Source organism: Anopheles arabiensis, chromosome 3, assembly GCF_016920715.1.
Source record: "Anopheles arabiensis isolate DONGOLA chromosome 3, AaraD3, whole genome shotgun sequence".
Classification (NCBI taxonomy): domain Eukaryota; kingdom Metazoa; phylum Arthropoda; class Insecta; order Diptera; family Culicidae; genus Anopheles; species Anopheles arabiensis.
Genome location: NC_053518.1, coordinates 70780165 through 70802660, shown reverse-complemented (window position 1 = coordinate 70802660; position 22496 = coordinate 70780165). Strand labels below are relative to the sequence as shown.

The following is a 22496-nucleotide window of genomic DNA, read 5'->3' as shown; positions in this document are numbered from 1 at the left end:
GTAATCTTTCGATTCCGTGCCCGTATTGATGGAGTCACTCGAGCTGAATAGCGAGCGTGTCTTTTGGGGGCGAGATTAGGATGTAACGATGCGTGACGATGCCGGGGACGAGAGATGAGCTCTCCCATCCTTCCGATCCGACCAAAATGGCAGAATTGTGATGAACTTTTCCATTAACTAGCCAGGAAGTGGTACGTACGAGTACGGACTCGGTTGGAGGATGAATGGGAACATGGTAACGAATTCGAATCAGCACCGAATCAATTTATCATCTGCTGGAAGCTGAGAAGTTGGGAAGAGAGGCTTTGGAGGGGGAAATAATTTTGGAGGGAGTCCGGGAATTAGCATTGTGCGAAGCAATGGCGGAAGAGGGAAACGTAATTGTATCGTTTGATCATATTTTATGGCAGCTTCATGAATGCGGTAAATATTTACTATAGACATTTCGAGGTCTATTACTATGTTCTGTTGGCTCAAGAAAGGAAGATTTTGGGATTTGTTCAACAGAGAGTTGAACTATTTTGAAAGTCTTATTTGAGTGCAACTTCAGCTTATGCAGCACACTTAATGCAAATCTCGCTTCTCGCTCGTCGCTAGCAACGACGAATTGCAAAATAAAAATACAAATGGGTGCAATAAATCCTAATGGAAACAAAGCATATTGCTAGGACCGTGCGCCATTTTCTTAATGCTACCTTCCGGTACGGTACCGTCCAGCTCACCCTTGATAGCCTTGAGATTAAGGAGATGCATAAAAGCATCCAGCCGGCTGATGCAAGCGCCAAATGGATGTTGGCGCTGTACGCCCTTCACTACTTCCCAGGTTTGTCCTGCCACGCACAGCCTTTTGCTTACTTACTTATAGCACAGTCGGGCATTGTTGTGTTGTGCCGAGCACCCTGCCGGAAGCAACTGTAAGTGCAGTGGCAGTACAGTTAATGTTGCACCCATTAGTGTACGCCCGGCAGTCTGCTTTCCAATCGTGGTGCTCGTGCGAAAGGTGTTTCTGTGTGTGGTGTGTAAACAGAAGAAAGAGAGAGAGAGGGAAAAATAATTTCTAAAGATGCTTTGTGCTGCAAATGGAGGTTGTGCTTTATGCGCTATGAAGGAGGTGAGGGCTCAGGCAATAGCTAATTGGGGGCATGGTGGATTGTGTTTGAGAAAGGAGATTTATTTATTTGAAAAGTTGCTCTTTGCAATACCGGAAAGAAATTTAGAGCTGTTTTATTTTCTGTCGTTTTGATTAACAACAGAAAAAAAAGATTTGCAGCGAGTAAAGAAGAACATTGAATGGATCTATTAGCTATCAACTTCGTTTCTTAATTTAGTTTTTTGTGTATTGATCATAAACACTGCTTCTTGAAATGTAACAAACTTCAACCGTGCTTCAAAGTGCTTTAGCTCAAAGTGTAAATGAGAAAATGCTATTCTATTATCTTAAGTCTGTATGTGTATTCTTTCCATAATCTAGATTTTGTTGTGCAAATGATAACAAAATAACATAAAAACAACAACAGCAAAATAGTGAAAGTTTGAAAACCAGCAGACGACAGCACACGAACAGTAAGCATTGCTTTTGCGTTCCACTGACTGGCAACAGGAAACGGAGACGTTCGGTTCTGTCCAATGTCTCCGGCATCCTAGCTTCCGCACTACCGACGCTTCGATAGCATACCATGGCCGCTACTTACGGTTGTCCGGGGCAGGTAATATAACAAACTTTAACACAAGAAAACAAAACTGCATGTAAGGCGTTTGAGCAGATTAATTTATTGCATGATTATTACTAGTGTACATACTGCATGATTGTTTTGATAAAGTTTTTTTAACTGATTTGTGTTCATTTGTAGCATTTTACTCGTAATGAATCTCGTTCACTAAATTATTAATCCACAGGGAAAGGCCATTAAAACTAGATCAGTTGTGATTCTGAATGTCCGTTTGGTTGCTCGCTTAGCTGTCTTTCAATAGCGCCCTGCGAAAGCTCTCAAACCAAGGCGGTCATCGTAAGGCACATGTAACATGGCTCCACTTGATATGTGTGTGTGTGTGTGTGTGGGCAGGCGGGCAGTGATGTGTATCTGTGGAAAATTTATCGACTTTTATCAGTTTCCACCTGAGCAAGGGCCTAAGGGCCGTTTTGCTACCTTCTAGGCGTCCTCCAACACACTCCTCGGGAAGGATGAAACCACTCCACACACACACACATACACACATACGGTCGGCGATGGCATTCGGGTTTGCGTACAGCTTTTTGCGAGATTTATGGAAGCCATTTGCCGGATACTCCACTAACGCGCCGCGTTGTTGACTAGCACCGTCCGCCCACCGCACATTGCGAAACGCACTCTAGGTGTGTGGAGGTGTGTGGCTTTGTGGGTGTTGATGTTTTGCGGTTTTTGGGGACAGGTTGATAAATGCCACTTCCGTGTGGAGCACCCCGGAGCACCTGGTCACAGCACAGCAGCTATACCGGAGAACGATCCCGTTTAATATGAGGGCGTTTTGCAACACCTTTCGCTGGGCTGGCGGGGACAACTTTGGTTTGGCCGTTTTGGTCACTATTACTATCAACCACGCGCACCAGCACGGTGGCACCTTCGGGCCCTTGGGTTCATCGGATTTTCCTGCACCTAATTGGAATTTTTCCGGCACCATTTGTTACCGTGCGAGCGATACAAGGAAATGGATTTGTTTTTGTGACGACTTTCGGTTGCTGTCCAAGTGTGTCGGTGGTAAGAGTATTTTGTTTTTGTTTGCGTTTGTGATTGCTTTTTCGCAAGGGAATAATAATTCGCGCAACAAAAATAATGAATCGCCAACGGTTGATGGTGTGCGATATATCTTTCAGCTTTGGATGGCAAAGAAATAAAATGGTACGTGATAGGAGTTTACCAGATTAATGGTATGGTAAATGGCATGGTTTTACGACGCTCATAGAACGGTGGGTTGCAAGAAACTTCCAAGTATTTATGTAGATTATTTCTCTTTGCTTGGATAGGATTTGTAAGCGAAAATAGATTTGAAATAAGGGAATTTTAAATGAGTTAGTTTTATTTTTCAAATTTCTGAATAATTGATTTGTGTTCATTTGTTGCATTTTATTCGTAATGAATCTCGTTCATTAAAAGATGAATTCACAGGGAAATGCCAATAAAACTAGATCACACATGAATTGATTTAAGAGATGCCAAATTCAATTATTGGGACCCTTTCCGTTCTAAGTTCGTAGGTTGAAATTTCAACCTGTCAGCTGTTTGCATTGTATAGAAGTTTTCGAGCAGTTAGCTAAGTGGGTGTTAGAAACTGCCGCTCTAACTAAAATAGAAAACACAGTAAATTCTTTAGGCTGGCACTTAAGGTGCGCCAAAAAATTTTTCTTCGTATCTTAGTTCGTATGTATTTTTGACCGCAATGGCCCGTTTTCACGGTTTTTCTCCTTTTTATCTGCTTGCGTACACACAAAACATCGCTTCTGCTGACAGGTGGGCATCGATAATATACAGGTGGCTTATCCCAAGGTGTATGACTTTACAAGGCTTATTTTTATCGCTTCTGTTTCTGCATGAAGATTTTAAGAGTGTTTTGTGTATTCGTCAAGCCACCACTTTTTGTTTGACCAAAAGTCAAAAAGTGATATTCAAATTTTGTTATAAAAACATAGCATGAGACCACCCGTACTACATACACTTTGATTCTCGATTCCATCACCGGATCTATTTAATACACATTGGGATAAATGTAAGCACTAGTGATGGGAAAATGACGATTTCGTCGGAATCGATTCCGGCTAGCTCTGAAGTTTTATGGAATCGATTCCGGATAGTAGGTCCGGAATCAGTTTCCGTAATAAGTTCCGTAATTAGTTCCGGAAACGGCTCCGGAATCGGAATTGGCTCCGGAATTGGTTCCGGAATCGGCTCCAGAATCGGAATCGGCTCCTGAATCGGAATCGGATCCGGAATCGGATTTGGCTCCGAAATCAGAATTAGCTCCGGAATTGGAATCAGTTCGGGAATTGGCTCAGGAATCAAAATCGGTTCCGACATCGGAATTGACTCCGGAATCGGAATTGGCTTCGAAACGGAGTCGGTTTCGGCATCTTAGGAATAGGCGTTTGGGTCCAATGATGCTATGTGTTGATAGCGTCAAATATTCAAAATTTACTTGTAAATGATCTATTCACATGGAGATTCTCGGACTTATTTCGCTTCCCACACTTCTTATTTCCATTCAAACCATTCCATTTCTGGAGCCAAGCCTGATTTCGTTACCGGAGCAAATTGCGATTCCCAGGTCGATTCCGATTCCGGAGACGATTCTGATTACGGAGCCGATTCCGATCCTGGAATCGATTCCTGAGTCGACTCCGGAATCGGCTCCGGATTCAATTCCGGAATCGGCTCCGGATTCAACTCCGAAATAGGCTCCGGAACCAACTCCGGAATCGGCTCCGGAATCGACTCCGGAATCGGAATCGATTCCAGCATCGGAATCGGCTCCGGAATTGATTCCGAACGCGGAATTGGAATCGGGTAGGTTCGATTCCGAGCTCCCACTACTAGTAAGCACCACCTTGTTTCACCATTTTTTCGAACAGGTACTCGAATCAAATTCTAACTTTGAGGCTAGAATAATCTAGACTGAAAATTGCAGGCTAGTTTTATGTGTGGAGTGTTATGGAGTGTTTACATGATTTCAGCCTCCAACTGTCAAACTCCATACAAAAAACTGACTAGAATCGTGAAGGGCCCCATGAGCTGATTACCATGTATAGTTATTAGTCTTGAAATCAAGAACAGACGATCATGAGCCTTAATTTTGAACAGATTACTGATTAGAAAGAGCTCAAGAATATTATTAAAAATTAAGCAAATGATAAAAAGTATGTAAATCTACGGTTAAAATAGTGTTTAATAGGTTATGATTCTATAATTTATAATTCCAACCGTTCCAAAAAGAAAAAGACCGTTCCAAAAAGATCCTGAAAGTAAAATGCGTTAAGCAAAAGCTCTAGAATTCCCATTAACAGGACCCCGCTGTCATAATGCTGCGTGGGTGTACAGTGCTGGAATTGGCGGCTCATTGTTTTGTTTTTTCTCTCTATATTTCGGATGCTCATTTTTCCCAGCGCCCGGCGAATTTTCTTCTGCACCGGCACCGGCAGCAAGATTAATGGCGCTTAATCTTGATAAAATTAACGGTCAGCTTATTTCAGCATTAGCTTTTCGCCTCATTATTTTGAGTTTAAGACGGTGTCTGGCAGAAGAAGAAAAAAAGAAGAAGAAACACGGACACGGTACAAGATGGCGCACTCGCGCACACACACACAAAAGGGAGAATAAATCTGTTTTTTATCAGTCCCTTGCGATCGCGCGTTTGTTGCGCGGTGAAAGATGAATGAAATTAAATGCACCATTTTTGTGTGGTTTTCACGAAGCGAAAACGTCGTCGTGCGCGGGCAAGATAATGAAAGGATGGAGTGGAAGGTGAAATAAATTGCCATATTAAAATTTTGCTCCCCGTTCCCCGTTCTTGCGTTTCATCTTTAATTCAATTGTCTGTTTTCTGTGTATCTCGAGAAAAGAAGAAAGCTTTCGACCCGTTTCGCGTTTGTGTTGTCTTGTCGCACTTATCGGCTTTATTGTTTCAACAATCTTCCAAATCACATTCCTCCCGGGAGTGGATCGAATGGGGTGTCAGTGGCAGGCATCAGGTTGAAATCTTCCTTGCTCGCCCCGTACGCCACCGTATCGCCCCGTTGATAAGCCCACGACATGTGCAGCGAGTTGTGTGCGACAGCCACATTGCCCGCCCGGTCCAGCGCCACCAGTCCGGCCGTACCGCCGAGCGCGGCGCTCATCGCGTCCAGCAGCTCGTCGGCGACCGTTTGCAGCGCGCGGTTGGTCAGCTGAGCCGTCCGCAGCACATCGTACGCGAGGCATACTTTCATGATGATATCGCCATCGCCTGTGAGTGACACACCGCCCAACCCGTTATCGGCGTACGTCCCGGACCCAATGATAGGCGTGTCTCCGACGCGTCCGACCCGCTTGCCTGTGACACCGCCGGTCGAGGTCGCCGCTGCAATGTTGCCATTTGCATCGATCGCTACCGCACCGACCGTACCACCTTCGCCCGAGCGGTAACTTTGGTCGGATGCTTTCCACTCCTCCAGGGCATCCATTGAGTACTGGGTGACCAGCTGTCCCGGGGGCTCCAGAAAGCGAAAGCCACGGTCCAGCGCGAAGGAAACCAAGCCGTCTCCGATGAGGAAGTTATGACCGGAGTGTTCCATTACGTCACGGGCCAGCGAGATCGGGTGAAGCAGATCGCGCAGACCGCTCAGGCTGCCGGTGGCCTTCGTTGCACCGTCCATTATGCTTGCGTCCAGCTCGACGTCTCCCTCGATGTTGAGGGCCGCTCCGTAGCCGGCGTTGAAGAACCGATCCGCCTCCATGATGCGCACGGCTTGCTCGACCGCCTCCACCACCGTGCCATTGCGGGCCAGCACTTGGTAGCCGACCTTGGCCGCCAGTGTGACACCGCGCAGTTTGCCCGGTATACGATCTTCCGAAACGGTCCCTGCTCCACCGTGCACGATTAGAACGGGTTCCACCACACCCATGCAGTACTGCAGGAAGAGAGATGCAGTTTAATATGATTCCCAATACACAATCACTTGCGATAAATCACCTTAAAGTTTGACAACAATACAGACAAAACTAACCATTCCCAAGGGAACAACATGTTGAGAGCACACTGTGACGCACAAGCACACGTCTTTTCGGTAAGAAAGCCCGTTGCACAATAAAGCGGAGATTATTATTACAAGTGGTTCGCCGCCGGATTGTGGAGTGAATGTTGTTTACAGCGCGGCAGATAACCAATACTACTGGGCGAATGGGGTTTTGCGTCTTGCAGCAGCCAGCCAGTGTTGATGTTGTCAGTGCTGCTAAGCTGCCTTGTGTTCATGTGTTTATTGAACTGCTCTTTCTAGAGCAGAGTTGAGTGTGTTCATGCGAGCGGGCAATTGCAGTGCTCAACCACCAGCGGGGACTTGTTCCTACCATTAATCAGCTGCTTTTAATTTTATATTAAATTAAAAAAAATATTTATTCAGCTGTCTTATTGCTGATAGTTTGCTGAAACCGTCTTTGTGGTTAATGTGTTTAATGCATATTTAATCGATTATTTCGGTACTCAAGCCTTTTTATAGGAAGACTTTATTAATATTTCTTCTTGGAAATGAGAAAAGAATGTCGGTTCGGACACATTTGCCGAGTTTGTAGAGAGTCTTTATGGTTGTATTTTCTATTTAAAAGTTGCGAAAAAAGCATTATTCCTTGATTCTTCATTTGAATACAATTTCTTCTGTTACCGTGTGTAGGTAGCGCTAAGCGCCATGAAGATGAAAGAAGCATAAGAAATGAAAGTCCTCTGATCCTTTCCAAAAGTACCTGAAACAAATCAACATTTATTTGTTGGGTAAAAAGTGTGCAGTTTAAAAAAGAAGCCCCCGTTTCATAAATAATTCCTTACTTTCTTTGACTTGCGCAAAAAAAAAAAAAAACACATTTAGGGTGAGCACAGAATAGGTAGAGCTGTGTTGAATGTAAAAGCCAAACCGTAAAAAAGTGTACACGGGTTAATGTGTTTTACCAGTTTGGAGCTTTGAAATGAAAAGAAGGCAAATGCGTACCTTAACGGCATTTTTTAAGCACACGATGAGTTCGTGTAATAAAATGTATTTTTTTGTGTGAAATGAAGAAACTTTTACGTGCACATATAATTACAGACCAAAAGACAAGGGCAATGGTTTATCTTATCAAGACGCTATCGAAAAAGAACGCACACCCACACCGTTTGAAAAGGTACGATGTAACCTGTTCAAATAATATGCCCGCCTTTTGAGCGGAACGAACTTTGATGATTAATATTCAACGCGCCCGGTTGAGCTGATGTAGGATCCCTCCGAAGAAATTGTAGACGTCAAAGTTTAAATCAACCGCAACACACGACAAGAGAAAAGTTCAATTCGCTTCAAAGTTTCGACGCCCGTTCGCTCATCAAAAGGCCAGAACCGTCTTAAACGTCTCCCGGCGTTCCCAGTCGACGGGCTCTGTCCCTCTGTGGAGCGGCTGATCGGTTGAAGCTTTGTCGAAACATAGATGAAACATTCACCCTGACACACACACATACTCTGTGCTGTAAGGGGAAGGAAAGTTAAGCACGGTTCTAGACACGAACGGAGCGCAACAAGATTCGTTTGGAGCGCTCGTTCGGGACGCGGGACGCGTGTGGATCACACAGGAAAAATGGTATGCAAAATTTGCTACGGATAAAGCGCACCCCGCCCACGGGCACGGGCTTCCGATGGCTTCGCGAAGGCACTTTACCGCGCCAGTTCAAATTTGTCGAACGTTAGTAATGGTTTTAGAAGCGTAGGGCGGTGGGATTTCCAAAGCCTCGGGATGAAAATCGCGTGGGAAGGTGATTTATGGAATGTGGAGTTGGACGTGTTTCTTTCTTCTTTTTTGTTGTTGCTGCTACCCTGTTCTGTTGGATCGTGTGAAACCTTATTTAGCAATAATCCTGAATTACTCTCCCTAATGCTGGACTGGGCGGTCTTAGCCGGAAAGCTCCGTTGGCGGATGAGCATCCTGTCAAAAAGTGCTGACACGGGTGAATCGCGTACCAGCAAAACCGACGACTGGCTGACTGGCGTGAATGTTACACAATTTTTCACCCGCCGTCCGAACGGGAGCACTTTTTTGCTGTTGGTGCTGCTGCGTCCGAGCAGCGGTAACTTTCGATCGAGCGATTTTTGCTGGTTGCCTCCTCGGGTTTGCCGGGCAAAAGTTTCTTCCTCCGAACAACCCGCTGGTTGGCCTTTTATGGCTGTTTAGCTCATAAAAATTGCTGTCAATTTTCCAGCAGCAGCAGCAGCCAGTTTAGTGCTGCTTTGTTCGGAAATTGATTTACTGTCGATCGGGACCGTTCGGAACAGTGTCGGTTTCGTCGGTCTTGTTCTTCTTGTACTGGTTTTCAGCGGGGGAAAAAAATCGGAACTGCAATACTCCCCGGGAGATTGTCCGCGAAATGGCAACAACAACAACAACAAGAACAACTGGCCAACAAGCGAATGGCTATCATTAACAACATAGTAAAACTTCGCCATTAAAAGCCTTCGTCCCAGCCAGCGTATTTTGCGAGCGGAATGGATCACTTTATTAAATGGCAATTGGGCGGGTAGCGCTATTTACAGCCATTAAGCATTTCTGTTCGGATCGAATCTCACACAGACCGATTTATCCGAACAGTGGCAGTAGATTCGATTCTTTGTATTAATGTGGAAAGTTTTCTGTAAAGACTTTACCCGAACAAATCATGCTTGGTTTTTCAAATCAAAGGCACCGTTTGGCTTTGTTCGTTCAAATCGTATCGTTAGTATTCCTATCTCGCGCTCTATTTCCCGACCATACGCCATTTTCGTATTGTACCGAATGCGGCGAGTTACGATCGACTCGTATTGACTGCTGTATCCCGTAGCACGTGCTAAGGTAACGGGGTAGAATACTAATAATTTCCAGTTTACGAGCGACGGGAACGCCCGACCAACCCGGTTGGACCAACCGCCATAAATAATGCACCACTCGTAAAGCAAACGGGGAAAGGGTGTGTGGCTCTCGTTTCCACTCGGCGACGCCGTGTCGATTGAGCGCCGCGGGAAAACATGTGTCTTGCATTGAGCGGGGTGGAAAAAAAGGGATATCGATGGTAGAGCTTGGGTTCCCATGATTATTTTTCCACTCAGGCTGGCTGGCTGGCTGGCTGGATGGCTGATTCGATCCCATACGGTGGAATATGTTGGTTTACAATTGAATGTAAATAAAAATCATAGCGCCTTTCAAATAATTTATTTATTGTACGGCGAGGATAACGGAAGGTTCTAAAATTTTAAATTGATTTCTCAAGGAAAGGCTGAGCAATGAGTAAAAGGAGCTTTGCGATACATAATGCACAACGCTCTTATGGATTTAATTTAGTTACTAGTTAATTGGAAATGGTACTGATCGCAAGTAAATGTTATATTGAATTCGTTTACACTTAGGTAATAAAAACACTTTATAAATTGATTGATTTGTCTTGCAATGTCTTGTCTTGTCTTTTTTTAAGCAATTTTCGCACAACAATTACCAAAATCGCACGAACTATTGAAGTGAAAAGTAGACCATGAATTGTATTACAATTGATATTATCTTCGGGACAATGGATGTTGGGCGACATTGGCAAACAGTTGTCTCAATTTGCACTTAATTAGATTTGCACTAGAACGGCTTGTGCAGCTTGGCTCGTGTCTCAGAATAAGGTCAATTTTCTTAAGCTTGTGCAAGCGAGTGGCAAGGCTAATTTCAGCTTATTGCTATGGCACAGCAAAGCTATAGCTCCGAATATATGGCATAATCAAGGGCAGATCTAGCAGTAGAAAAGGAATCTTTCAATGGCCTGATTTGAGCATTATTAGCCTTGAGACGAATGTCATAATTGTGTTTGAGCTGGAATCAATTATTATGAGAATCTGAAAATTCAGTCGATTAGATCATATAAACTTGTTGAAAGTATTTTTGTAGTCAGTTATAGTTTTCTGAATAATGTAATGGACGTTTTAATCATTAAAATGTAGCACAATAAACACTTATCTTTATTTTCCTTTAAATAGCTTATTGTTTAGCACCGTTTACGTGCCTTCTTAGCGTAAACTGTTGCTTACGTTCACCGCTTGTAGATGTAGCTGGTTCATGCAGCTTCATGTGAAATGTTTCAAACGTTTTCAACACGCCGCTCGTACAGAACTGCATTACATTGTGACGCTTTTCTTTCCGTCCATATCATCCACCTCACAGATCTCAACCCTAGTGCAGCATCGTTCGGAGCAGCAGCATCACACATCGGAGCAGAAAATGCGCGCCATTGGACGGGTCGGCCAGGCGGTGAACCTGGCGGTGGAGCGGTTCGTAACGGTCGGCGAGACAATCGCAGATGACAATCCCGAGATTAAGCAGGACATGTACGATGCCTGCAAGGAGGCACGAGCAGCCGGTAAGTTTCGTCCCGCTTCGGTCACTTTGCTACCGCTTCCAATAGGAATGCTCGATCCAATTTCCAAAGCAAACTCAGACACCGTCTTATTGGCATCACGTGTGTGTGTGTAAAATATCGTTGATGGAGAGCGGAGAACGGTACATGCCAATTTAAGCAATATTGGTCGTTTTAATGACATTGTTACAGTTTAGTTGCAGGCCCGAATTATCCGTTCCCATCGATCGGCAAGACGTGGCATATGGGCCTGTGGGTGTAGTGGGTGAGTGTAGTGAGTATGATGTTCATGTTGCCACCCACCATGGCCGTAGTGGTGGTTTGATTACAGGTGGTTTTGACCACCGCCAGCTTCGCATACATTGTAAGCTCGTGTGCGGCGAGCGTAGTCCGGATTGTGTTGATTAGGTGATTTTGAGGTTATGGTGGTTGTTTTAGAAGCTCCATCAGACCATACCTTCCCTCACATGAGAGTTTTGTTCACTGTTAAGCGGAGGTTAAATTATGAACCACTGTACAACAGCTGGATTGCGGGTGTAAATGCGACAATCAGTGACATCGAACAGGTGACTGGTTGCATTTTGCTGGGTGCAGTTTGGAGCCCAAATCGCGTGCAAAGGCACAATTATGCGCTTCGCCTCGTTTTGGAACCCCAAAAAAGTGAAGTTATAATCCATAGCAATTTGTCGGTTGGACGTTTGTATTTAAACGAACTAGTAGTGGGAAAGCTCTAAGGGTGCAAAGTCATGCAAGATTTCGATTTTCGCAATCACGTTAAATACACTTGCTTGCAGTGAAAATAATTGGGCAAGGGAAACGTCTTGACAGAGCTCCATTGATTCTTTTAAGCAGCTCTATTTTAAGCTGCAAATAATGAGAGCCAATACCCGCCCTGGGGGGAAAGGCTCTAGTGCCTTATTTGACAAACAACGGAACGAGTTTGTCCTCCATGTGCAGCCCCAGCTTGAGCGCGGTCACTGTTGAGAGCTCCTCCCTCCCGGCGCACTCCCTGTGTTGTCAGCACATCATATTATCACAAAAGTTTCCTTCTCCTATCGCAGACACGTACATCGGTTGGTAGGTAAGAGGTCTCAAAACCGTCGCTGCCCCCCCCTGCTCCGGTTCTTGCCCCGATCACGAACAAAATCAATACGACATTTATCTCAAGTCATACGGAGACGGTGACCGCGCGGCCACATTGAGACGTGATTGATAGTGTCGGTGTGGTAGCTGGGCTTACCCCCGCTCCATCCTCACCTCACACCCATCCACGTTGGTATTATTTATGAGTTTACCCTTGACGGGCGAGCTTGCATTGGTCTGAACCTTAGCAACAGTCGATGTCACTGAAAAGTTGGGCTGCAGGCACGAGGCACGAAGGATTCCATAGAGCTCGCAAAGTGTGATATTGTTGATGGTTTTTATATCAGACAGCAGGTCAAGCGGATGCCACCGTACGGCATCAATCTATGTCAGGTCAAGCCGGGCGGGCGAGCTTGGGCTGGCTGTACCAACGATAAGTTTCTTGCTTTGACAACTTTTCCACTTTCCGCAGCTTTTGAAGTGGACTGTTTTGCAGTAATGATAGAGTGTGAAGTAAAGTTGTGAGTGTGTCCTTCTTGAATGTTTATAGTAGTTTTTTTCTTCGTTGGCAGCGTTTTCAGAAAAGATGGAAAGTAAATGATGCAACTGGCCACTCGGCAGCTGTTACATGGAATAGCAAATAAATCATATTTTTTGTGTATGATAAAATACAAAAAGAATGATGAGATAATTTTATTTGGAATGTTTATGCCATGTGAACTATTAGTTATTTTTTTATAATATTTAAATTTTGATTCCATCAAGTACCTGGCGGCTCCATTATGTATTTTTGACGCAAAACAAATAGGAATTAATTGTTTTACGGATACAAAAATCAGTGGAAATATAAAATATTTAATTGAATCGAAGAAAAGGTTCTTAAATTGATTAATTGTTTTATAAAAGTAATTAAATAATTATGATAGTCAACAGTATTTTTTGTGTTAATAAAACCCGAGGAGTTTGACCATGCTCCACGATTGATTGGCAAATAAACGATTGTTAGCGTTAGCAGGATTTTGCTGACAAGACACACACCCGCACGATCGACACAAAAGCACAACGGCTAACGATATGATTGGTGGTTAAAGTTGAAAAGCTGGAACATGGTTTGAATTTAAAATAGCACCGCTCACTCGCCCGGAGTGGCGGAATGGCGGACATCCTGCAGGCGTGAACAGAGCCTAGAATGTGAACAAAAGCCGCAACCGATCGAAAAACTATACCTCCCCGTTGTGCAGTTTGTGCACCAGGCAAGAAACGAGGGCGACAAAAAAAACGGTGACACACACACACATCGTTCGAATCATCCATTATCCTTGCGTAGCTGAAACGTTTGCGGTGATGGAATGGCTGCTGAGAGAAACTTTTAATTGACGGAAGAAAAAGCCCACCCAAACGAACATCCTGCACCGTACCCCCTTTCGCTGGTGGTGTGAACGTGAACCTAGAAATGAAAGCGGGCTATCTAGGCCGCGCCTGCTGGACCGAGGACCAAAAAAAGCAAAAAAAGCAAAACGAAAGTGTCGTGAAAGCCCGGAGGAGCATTAAAAGCATTTCAAAGCGTTACGGAAACGGTGTCGGGCTTCGCTGCTTGCCACCGTTCTCTCACCACCCCGAGAGTGCTTCCCGGACCTGGTAAAAACCACGCGAACCGAGAATAGACAAACGGAGACCTTTAATTTTAATTGCCATCCTATCCAATTTTATCGCACAACAATCGGGCGTCGGTGTAGCCGGTGGTCCATCCTGGTACGAGAATGGCTCAAGCGCAAAACAATGAAGCGTGGTTTGTTTCCATCAAGTTCCCCTCGGGAGGGTGAGAGGAAAACAGTGCGAAAGGAAAGGCTGTTCGTTATTTGATGACGACCGACCGTCCGAGCTTGACCTAGTTCGCTCACGAGCATCATGAATGTATGGTCGTACGTTCTTTAATTTCCATTCGATCGAGCCGAACTACCGAGACCCACTACCGAAATATCGAATTGCGCTTAATTTCCACCACATGTTTTCATTTGCAGTTCGAGTGTGGAGCGCGATAAAATGGCATTGTACGTCGCGCGGTGTTTAGTTTCGTCGATGGCAAAGTGTGGGGTTGAAAATACGCAAAATAGGAATTCCTGGAAAGCGCTCCATGCAGGCACGGATTGATGCCGCTCGCAGGCGCGATTGCTCACTGGCGTGAGCGCGCACGGACGAAACGGGCGATTTGTGTGCTTTTGCGTTTAATTAATAAACTGCAGTGGAAGCGATACATGGAAGCAATGTATCCAGAGCACTTAATAAGGGTATCATTAGCTGCAGGAAATGCGCTGTCATTTTGTGTGGCGATACGGGTGATGGAAAAGCTTGCTGAAAAGATTTTAACGAAATGATGCCGAACGAGTTGGATGAGTTCAAATGAATCCGAGCTGTCGAAAGGAAATTGGGAATACTGTTGTTTAGTTAAACTTGTTTACTTTTGAATACTCTTTGTCAGCACCATTTCAAATTCAACTTGAGCGCCTTTCCTGTATTCACGCCTTTCTGTATGTAAACAACCGTTCGCCACGCGCTCCCTTTGCTACTCGAGTTGAATAATGAATGGATTTTGATGAGAAATATCGTTCGCGCACACTACACACATGAGTAGATGGGAATGTAAGACCGGTTTCATATTTATCAAATCCCTCCTACGGGGGGAAGTTTGAAACGAATCGAATGAAGGAACGAACCAGACATTGGTCCATTGGTGTTTCAGCTGGACGATTATGGGCTCTGACGTGGACAGATGTACCACCACCATGACTTGTGGGACCATCCTGCTGTACTGCTCGTTTGGTTGTTGCGGGAAGCTCAATTACTCGGCTGTGAGTGTGTGTGTGTGTGTTTGTCTATGTGTGTGTGATTGTAGCGAAACAAGCAAAGAAAAAATAAGGCACACCAGCTGACGCTAAATCCCATACTAATTGAAGCCTTAAATCACTTCACCGGTCGAAGCCAGACGAGCTACCGGTCACCGGCTGCTGCTGTTAGTAGCGAGTGTGTTTTCTTTCGTCGCTTGTGTAAAATTGTGCTCCTTCCGTTTCTGGGGTGGGGTAATTTTTCCCCCACCACCACCACCATGTAACATCAACACACACGGATACGCAATATCGCGCATTCCTTGCGCCGACAACGTGCATCGTCTAGCACAGGAAGCGGGCGAAAAAAACAAGGCGAGCCACCCGGAGCTTTCCAATTCACCAGCACCAACGACCGCCGCCTACGGTGGCGGTGAATTTTATAGGTTTCGCATTATCATGTTATCGTGTTTATGGGTGGGATCGTAAAATTGGCTTGTTTAACGCCACGCTGAAGCAAAAATTCGTTTGCTGTGCCTCTTTGCTTGGGTGGGAAGCAACAACAAAAAAAAAAAAAAAAAACGCGCTACAGTTTTGCAAGTAAAGCGCAACATTTTACTACATTTCTCAGTCTTATCTGAAGGCGCGCACCACGCAAAAGCCGGCCAGAAGAAAGGTATCGGAAAAGGCAAACAGGCAATAGGTGGAAAACACGATATCAGGCGCAAAACCCCTTTTTGCACCTTTGTAGTGGGGAGTTAAATCTGTGGGAGTGAAAGAAGGCTAAAACGGCGAGTCTTTTGGGTACAAGTCATTTGCCGTGGGAAGAAAGGTTAGGATTTGTATGGAAAAGGGTAAAGTTTTTATGAGAGACTGAAGCAACACGAAGCTTCGCTTTTCATCAGCGACAGGTGGATTGGGTAGATTAGGAGCAGCAAATGAAATTGAGATTGAATTTTTGATTGAATAAATTGATGTTCAATTTACTTGCTTCGGTCGGTTGTTTTGTGCTAAACTTCACGTCTGTTTTACCTCAGTAGCTTTAATTTAGTCGCTTTAACAACTATGTAATGTATACGACGCAGTATTATTGTATCATTCCATCTGAAAAGGATACTATTCTCTCCTTTCCAAGAGATAGTATAAATAACCGTTTGTTCGAACTCTGCAGCTCAAACGGAAAACCTCTAAACTCACATGCAAAAACACACACATACACAAAGAGAGAAAATATTTCCCTTTTCGCAAGTGCTGCATCTCTCGCTGACGTACTGCAATAACACCGCAGTACGCCCGCCCCAAACGCAGCCAAGGATCGTGACAGTGAAAGTTAAACGAAAATCACCCGTAGTGTTTGTTCCGGTAGCGGTAAGAGCAAACGGAAACCGCAGCAGCGATGCGTTTGCAGAATGCACACCACTAGAGCTCAGGGCGCTAGGTGTTGAAGGTGCAAGTGGGTGTGAGGTGGTACGTGTCCACACAGTTTGCAGGATGCACGATAAAATATGCAAACTTTTCAAATAGTCCAATCAAAAACTTTCTACACTGCACTGTTTACTTTTTGTGCTAGCACGATTCCCCTCTTCACAAGGAAGCCGGCCTTTGGCAATGATGTTTGAAATTAGATTTTACGCTGCAATATTGCCAAGTGGCATGAAGTTTGGGTATTGGTGCGTGGTGCCGGTCAAGTGCTGGTGCCGTGAAAGTGGGTCCTTTAATTAAATCTGCAAGACCGTTTTGCTAAAGTGAGGGAAATTTTGGGAAACACCTTTTTTGTGGTTCTGCACGAAAGATTGTTTCTTGCATCCCGGTTTCCTCTCGAACTCAGTGAGCTACTTGATCTTCCGAAGAAATTACTTGCACCACAGCCAATCGTTTTACTGGTTTTGTTGTGTTTACTCCCTCTATAGCCAATGCTCCAGCTGGTCAGTTCGGCAGGACGGCGGGCAAATTTTACGCTCCGTAAAACAACGAGCTGAGCTGTGAAAATCGGCACGCACGGCGGCGTGAAAAGTACACTCTCTAACTGTGTACCCAGTGAAGCGCCCAACACGCAAAACCCCCGGCAAAACATTGCCAAGCAATGGTCTGTACGGGGTTTGTTTTACGCTTACTTTACCACTGGCCGTGTCGTGCGATGGGACGCATGGCAAGGGAGAAGGTGTAAAGTTTACGACACGGCTTCGTTACAGCTCCGGCCATCAACAGTGTGTCATTTCGGTGCGGGCTGCTTTCACCAGCAGCAAGAGAGTAGCTGCACTGCACTGTAAAGGCATTTGCAGGGAATTGGCTAGATGGACGGACTCTTCCAATGGAGTTTACGACAGTTGTCCCATGGGGGACATGCACAGGGAATGACAATTGAATTATGGATAACTGAATCGGATGGGTCATTGTAGTTGACGAGGCTATGATTATGGTTATTTTCCGGTGTGGTATGTGAGAGGTCACTCACTGCCAGCAGAAAGGGCACATTTTGAAGGGGGAACCAGGCTAGACTTTGCTCGCGTGTTTGCGATCAGAAGTCGCTAGAACAAATCAAGGTACGCTCGTACGCTTTTACACGCTTTTCCTTCTACAAGTACACCATGAAAAGTAATGACGGTGCATAAAGACAGGGAAACTGGTCGTAAAATGCATGGAGAACATTTTAATTTTGTAAAAATGTTTGTCCAAAAAGGAAGAACGCAGCAAAGGGACATGGAGGAGGAGGGACAATGGCATAGGCTGTTGGTTAATAAAAGCGTGTCTGCTCTTCGGGAAGGCTCTTCATATGCAATGGAGTAGATTTATTATCTCAGATTTATGTACTCGCAACTCGGAACGGAACAACCTGTTTGGAGGCAGCGAGAGCAAATAAACCAAAAGCACACAGCTCCACAAAGACAAAGGCAAAGTGGAAAATGGGAAAAGAATTATTGGTTCCAGACGAGATCATCATCGAGCACCACTTCCATCACGAACTTCAATAACAAATGCAATCATTATAAATTTGCAAAAGCGAAATGAAATCGTACGGATAGGCAATAAACGAAAAGTGCTTTAAAATTTATGAAGCTTCCCGTTGGGGGAATGAATTGCTCGGATCTGGCATGGTGGTAGTAGATTGAGCTGAACAACGCTTGTATTATGCATCACATGCCAACATTCAGGGGTAAACGAATGGCGCGACGCGGCAGGGCGAGATACTCCTCATAGTAGGGTGTGAGTTCAAGTCGGCAAAGGACCGAAAATGTTTGAATTTATTTACAAAAATTCTATTCTGTTGTTTAAAACTGTGAAATTTCTCTATCCTTCTCTTTGCAGGCTCATCGATAGAGCGCTTATGTGATATAGCGGCAACAGATCCGACGGTCGGATACTCGCCGCGGCCAAACCCGATCGACGACAGGGGACCGATGATACGCGCCGCCCGGACGCTGCTCAGTTCGGTGACGCGTGTCCTGCTGCTGGCGGACATAGTGGTCGTGAAGCAGTTATTATTAGCCAAAGACAGGGTAACTATTGTGAAGCAGCTACGCAACAAGAAGCCACCAATGTCTTAATGCCGGTTTTGCTTCTCCCTCCCCAAACAGGTAGCTAGAACTTTAGGTAGATTAGAATCAGTGGCCAATTTTACAGAATTCGTGAAAGCGTTCTCAGTGTTCGGTGCAGAGATGGTCGAGCTGGCGCATGTTACAGGTGAGTGAAATGTGGCGCACTTTTCCATAAACTCAACTAAAAAAACCAAATCCCCTCCAAACGGCTGCCAGCCATGTCCGAGTGTCCGTCGGTTCACTGCAATGTTCCCCCTATTTTGGAATGGGCTCTCGTGCTTGGCACAAATATTTCTTCACCCAGTTTGAACCGTAAGCAAGAGCTTCCTGTTTGCGCTTCGTGCTGCTCCTGCCTTTGGTGCTCCGGTCGCGATCGCTGCAAAAAAAAGGCGGAAAAGAAATTGACCAATGAGCTATTTATAAGAAAATTGTTTTAATTTAACGGCCCACTAGACACGTCAGACAGCCCACGCGGTCGGGGAAGGAAGGCTGCTCCAAATGCAACCGGAAACCGTTCGCTTCCGGGTGCTTTTCAAAGCCATGTGCAGCGCGGTCATGGGTCGAAAAAGCGAAAGAATGTAAATCGTTGTTTGATTCGGTGGCTCGGCTTTCTTTTCCGTGCTTTTCCTTTTATTTGTTTCCGCCGCCGCCGCTGAATGCTCAGTGAAGGGTGAACGATTTAGCTCGACACGCTTTTTTTCCTCGGTACTCTATTTCACATTTTCTTTCTGCTTGGGCCGTTCCCTTAGAATAATGAGGCTTTTTCATAGTGTATGAAGGGAGAAATGGCACCCATAACTCTTTGGCTCGTTAATCAAGTGGAATAGAAATAGTTTTGTGATGGCATTGATTTTCGATTTTTTTCATGGACAGTCCTTGCCCGTTTTGGGTTGTCTCACAATCGCGTGTGTGAGTGTCTGGCTAAGTTTAAGCAAAATACCCTACATGCTTGTTCCAATCGTAGCCATATTTCATACTTAAACTCAAGTTTAACAATGTTTTACGATCGGGATGGGATTTACCGGGCTCATGTCTCGCAAAGTACGAGCAGCTTTATGAACATCTGTTTCTCCTTACATGTGTGTGTGTGTGATTTTGAGCTTGTGAATGTGTCTTACACAGTTTCTTACGTCACCTGATATATCTATCCTTTGAGACCTTTGACAGAAATGACTTCATTTGTTTGCTTTAACTCTATGTTCTGTGTCTTGTACGTCGTGTCTAAGGGACACGCCCCGGAGACGGTTTCAGTACGTTCGTTAGCGAAGGGTTAGGGAGACCGATTCCGATCCATCTGCCCACACCGAGACGAATTATAATAAAGAAATGGTCCCGGGCATTACGGATGACTAACTGCGCAGCATAAAAAAGCAGTATGGAGCCCATCAAAATCCCTTCTGGTTGTTAGCAGCAGCAGCAGCTGGATGGTTCAATTTAGTCCGACTACGGAAATGAAGAAAGCACATGTGAATGGAGCCTCATGTGATAGGGCAAGACACACCCACATAAAACTTCTCTTCACGCTGATAAATGGTTCGGCATTGTTTGTGTATTTCTTTCTGGTTGGTTTCGCTATTCACATGGTTTCGCTATTCACAAATGTGGCTTTTGAGCTGAGCGATAAGAATATGTGTGTTTAAATGATTGGATACAGACTTATGATATGGTAGTGGGGGTTTTTATGATATCTAATTGGAACCAGACGAGACAATCACTTTCCAAAGGATATCGGGGTATTCGTTGATATGCTTGTTAGCAATAAATCAAGCTTGACCATTAGCAAAAGCGATTTCATTTTTCGATTCGATTCCACGCAGATATTTCATAAAAGTAAACATAAATTCATATCGCCATGATGATAACCTTAGCGTGGTAAAGCATTTTGAAAACGTTATAAATTTTGACCGAAATTCCATAATTTAATGTAAAACTTTTCTATGGCCCCTCCTATAACGACCTCAACAGGAAAGCGAAGGAACATTTTACTGAGGATAAAAAAGACAGTATTTTACACCCTGGCGTTTTATAAGGCATTTTCATTTCCAATAAATCCAAGTAAAGAAAGAGAGAGAGCGAGAGAGTGAGAGAGTGAGAGAGAGAGAGAGAGTGAGCTAGGTAAAGTTTAATCGGCTTATCCCTTCCCGGTGCTCTAATCTCATCGCTTGCTTCTCATAACTGTCACTCAACCGTTTTCCACCCTTTTGAAGATTGGAACGCAAAAGTCTTTCTACCCACTCTCACACACACAGCGCACGGGATAGAAGAGGTTCCAGATTAAAATAAAATCCCCCCCGCGATGTAAAGGAGCCGAACAGGTTCAAAGGATCAGGAGAGGAGGCGTGATGTGGGGCGGTAGCCATCGCTACCCGCTCGAAGGCTGCGACAGCGCGATGGGGGAAACGTGTGAGAATTTATGATTCCTGGTGTAATAACTTGACATGGTATGCGGTCAACGACACTATGTCGTTGACAACAGAGGAAAGGGAGAGTGTGTGTGTGCAGGGAGGCTTGGGGAAGGTTATGAAGGATGTGGTATTTGCCATTTGCACAGCATTCGCCACCGTTGCTGCACAGGGACCGGGGTCACCGGGCTAGTGGTTAGCTTGCCCTCCTAACCGGTTCATAATTGCGGGTCATAAATTGAAAGTGGGAAAGATTTAATGGGATTAATTAAATTAATCGCCTGTGTTGTGTCCCTAGTGTGTGTGTGTGTGTATTGGGTGAACGCAAACACTCCTTCGAGATATTCATTTGTGAGCTTTCCATGTGAGTCTGAGTTCTATAAGCTTCTAAACAGACAGGAACTTACGGAACAATAAGATTTATTTGTTTTTTCTGTTCATGAGGATCATGACAAGCTTTAGGAATTGGTCGAAAAGAACTGCTTGCTTGGAGTTGATTTCTCACATACACATTCAACGCTGTGACATGTGCGCTTATACGCTCCTTTTTCCTTCTCCCATTTCAACGGGCAGGCAATCGACAGAACGACTTGAAGGACGAGCGAAGACGGGCCCAGATGTCCTCGGCACGACAAGTTCTCGAGCGTTCGACAATGATGCTGCTAACATCATCGAAGGTAAGTCAGCCGGAGCAGCAAAAACCTGACGCCCGAGCGAATGTGACGCGTCCTGATTCCGTACATCTTCTTCTTCTTCCGCGCTCCGTTTCCCTCCCCAACGCAGACGTGTCTACGGCATTCCGAATGTGCCCACTCGAAGGAAAACCGTGATACGGTGTTCTGCCAGATGCGACGAGCGATGGACCTGATACACTACGTGGTGAAGGACGGCATCCTAGAGTCCGCATCGGACCGGAACGCATTAAGGCAGGTTAGTGTGTATGTGTGAGTGTGTGTGTCTGTGTGTTTAGGGTGGATTCTTGGGAGTGATATGGGAGCTTGATAGGAAATTGTCCACGCTCGGTCGAGTGCCGTTTCCGGACAGCCGTTTATTTACCGATCGGAGATTACCGAAGTGATTGAGTGATTTCCAAAAGTGAAGTACAGTTTAAAAGGGTGTTTAGTTAGTAGCATAAGCCAGTGGACATTGTGAAGCGAAATGTGTCTCATTTATTGTCACATTACGGTTTGTAAGCAATGGTTTCGTGGTCAAAAAATGATTTAGAATGGTAGAATCATCATTTCTCTCCCAAATGGAGGATAATCCCCTAGAGCTAGTTAGGCTCTATGAATTCAAAGGATATATTTATAGGATTAGCAAGAAAGATCCAATTTTAATCCATACTGCTTCACCCTCCTTGCAAGGTACCGGAGTGGGATTCGGAGCGTGCGACGGCATTTACCTGCCTGCGGCACTTTTCCCGCCTGATAGAGATATCCCGTCCGAGCTATGAGCGTAATGCGGGCCCCGGAGGCGGCGGTGTACCGCCGGGCGGTATCTCAGGCAGTGTTCAAGGACCGCCACCGAGCGTCAAGGACCGCACACCGACGATG

General features: G+C 45.0%; 2 protein-coding genes across 16 annotated transcripts in view; one reads left to right on the top strand and one right to left on the bottom strand.

Moving 5' to 3' along the window:
* The window catches only part of LOC120899881 (alpha-catulin), a 72113-nt gene that overhangs the window by 32680 nt on the left and 16937 nt on the right, over nt 1-22496 (top strand). For 14 of the 15 annotated variants that reach the window (XR_005739118.1, XR_005739117.1, XR_005739116.1 and 11 more), the window contains 6 exons: nt 10908-11103; nt 18312-18502; nt 18581-18686; nt 21517-21620; nt 21727-21873; nt 22308-22496. The exon at nt 22308-22496 is cut by the window's right edge and continues 234 nt beyond it. Coding sequence is in view for 12 of the 15 variants with exons in the window: in XM_040306187.1 (XP_040162121.1) it covers nt 10908-11103; nt 18312-18502; nt 18581-18686; nt 21517-21620; nt 21727-21873; nt 22308-22496 (933 nt within the window). In the remaining 3 variants the exon portion in view is untranslated. Of the gene's footprint in view, nt 1-1471; nt 1707-10907; nt 11104-18311; nt 18503-18580; nt 18687-21516; nt 21621-21726; nt 21874-22307 lie in introns of all 15 variants that reach the window. The other variant, XM_040306188.1, reaches the window with a different exon arrangement.
* LOC120899882 (probable isoaspartyl peptidase/L-asparaginase GA20639) lies at nt 5613-6870 on the bottom strand. Its single transcript, XM_040306190.1, has 2 exons — nt 6697-6870; nt 5613-6634 (listed from the first exon to the last, which is right to left on the bottom strand). Exons 1-2 carry the CDS (start codon nt 6748-6750, stop codon nt 5666-5668), a joined length of 1023 nt encoding a protein of 340 aa, XP_040162124.1. The 5' UTR covers nt 6751-6870; the 3' UTR covers nt 5613-5665.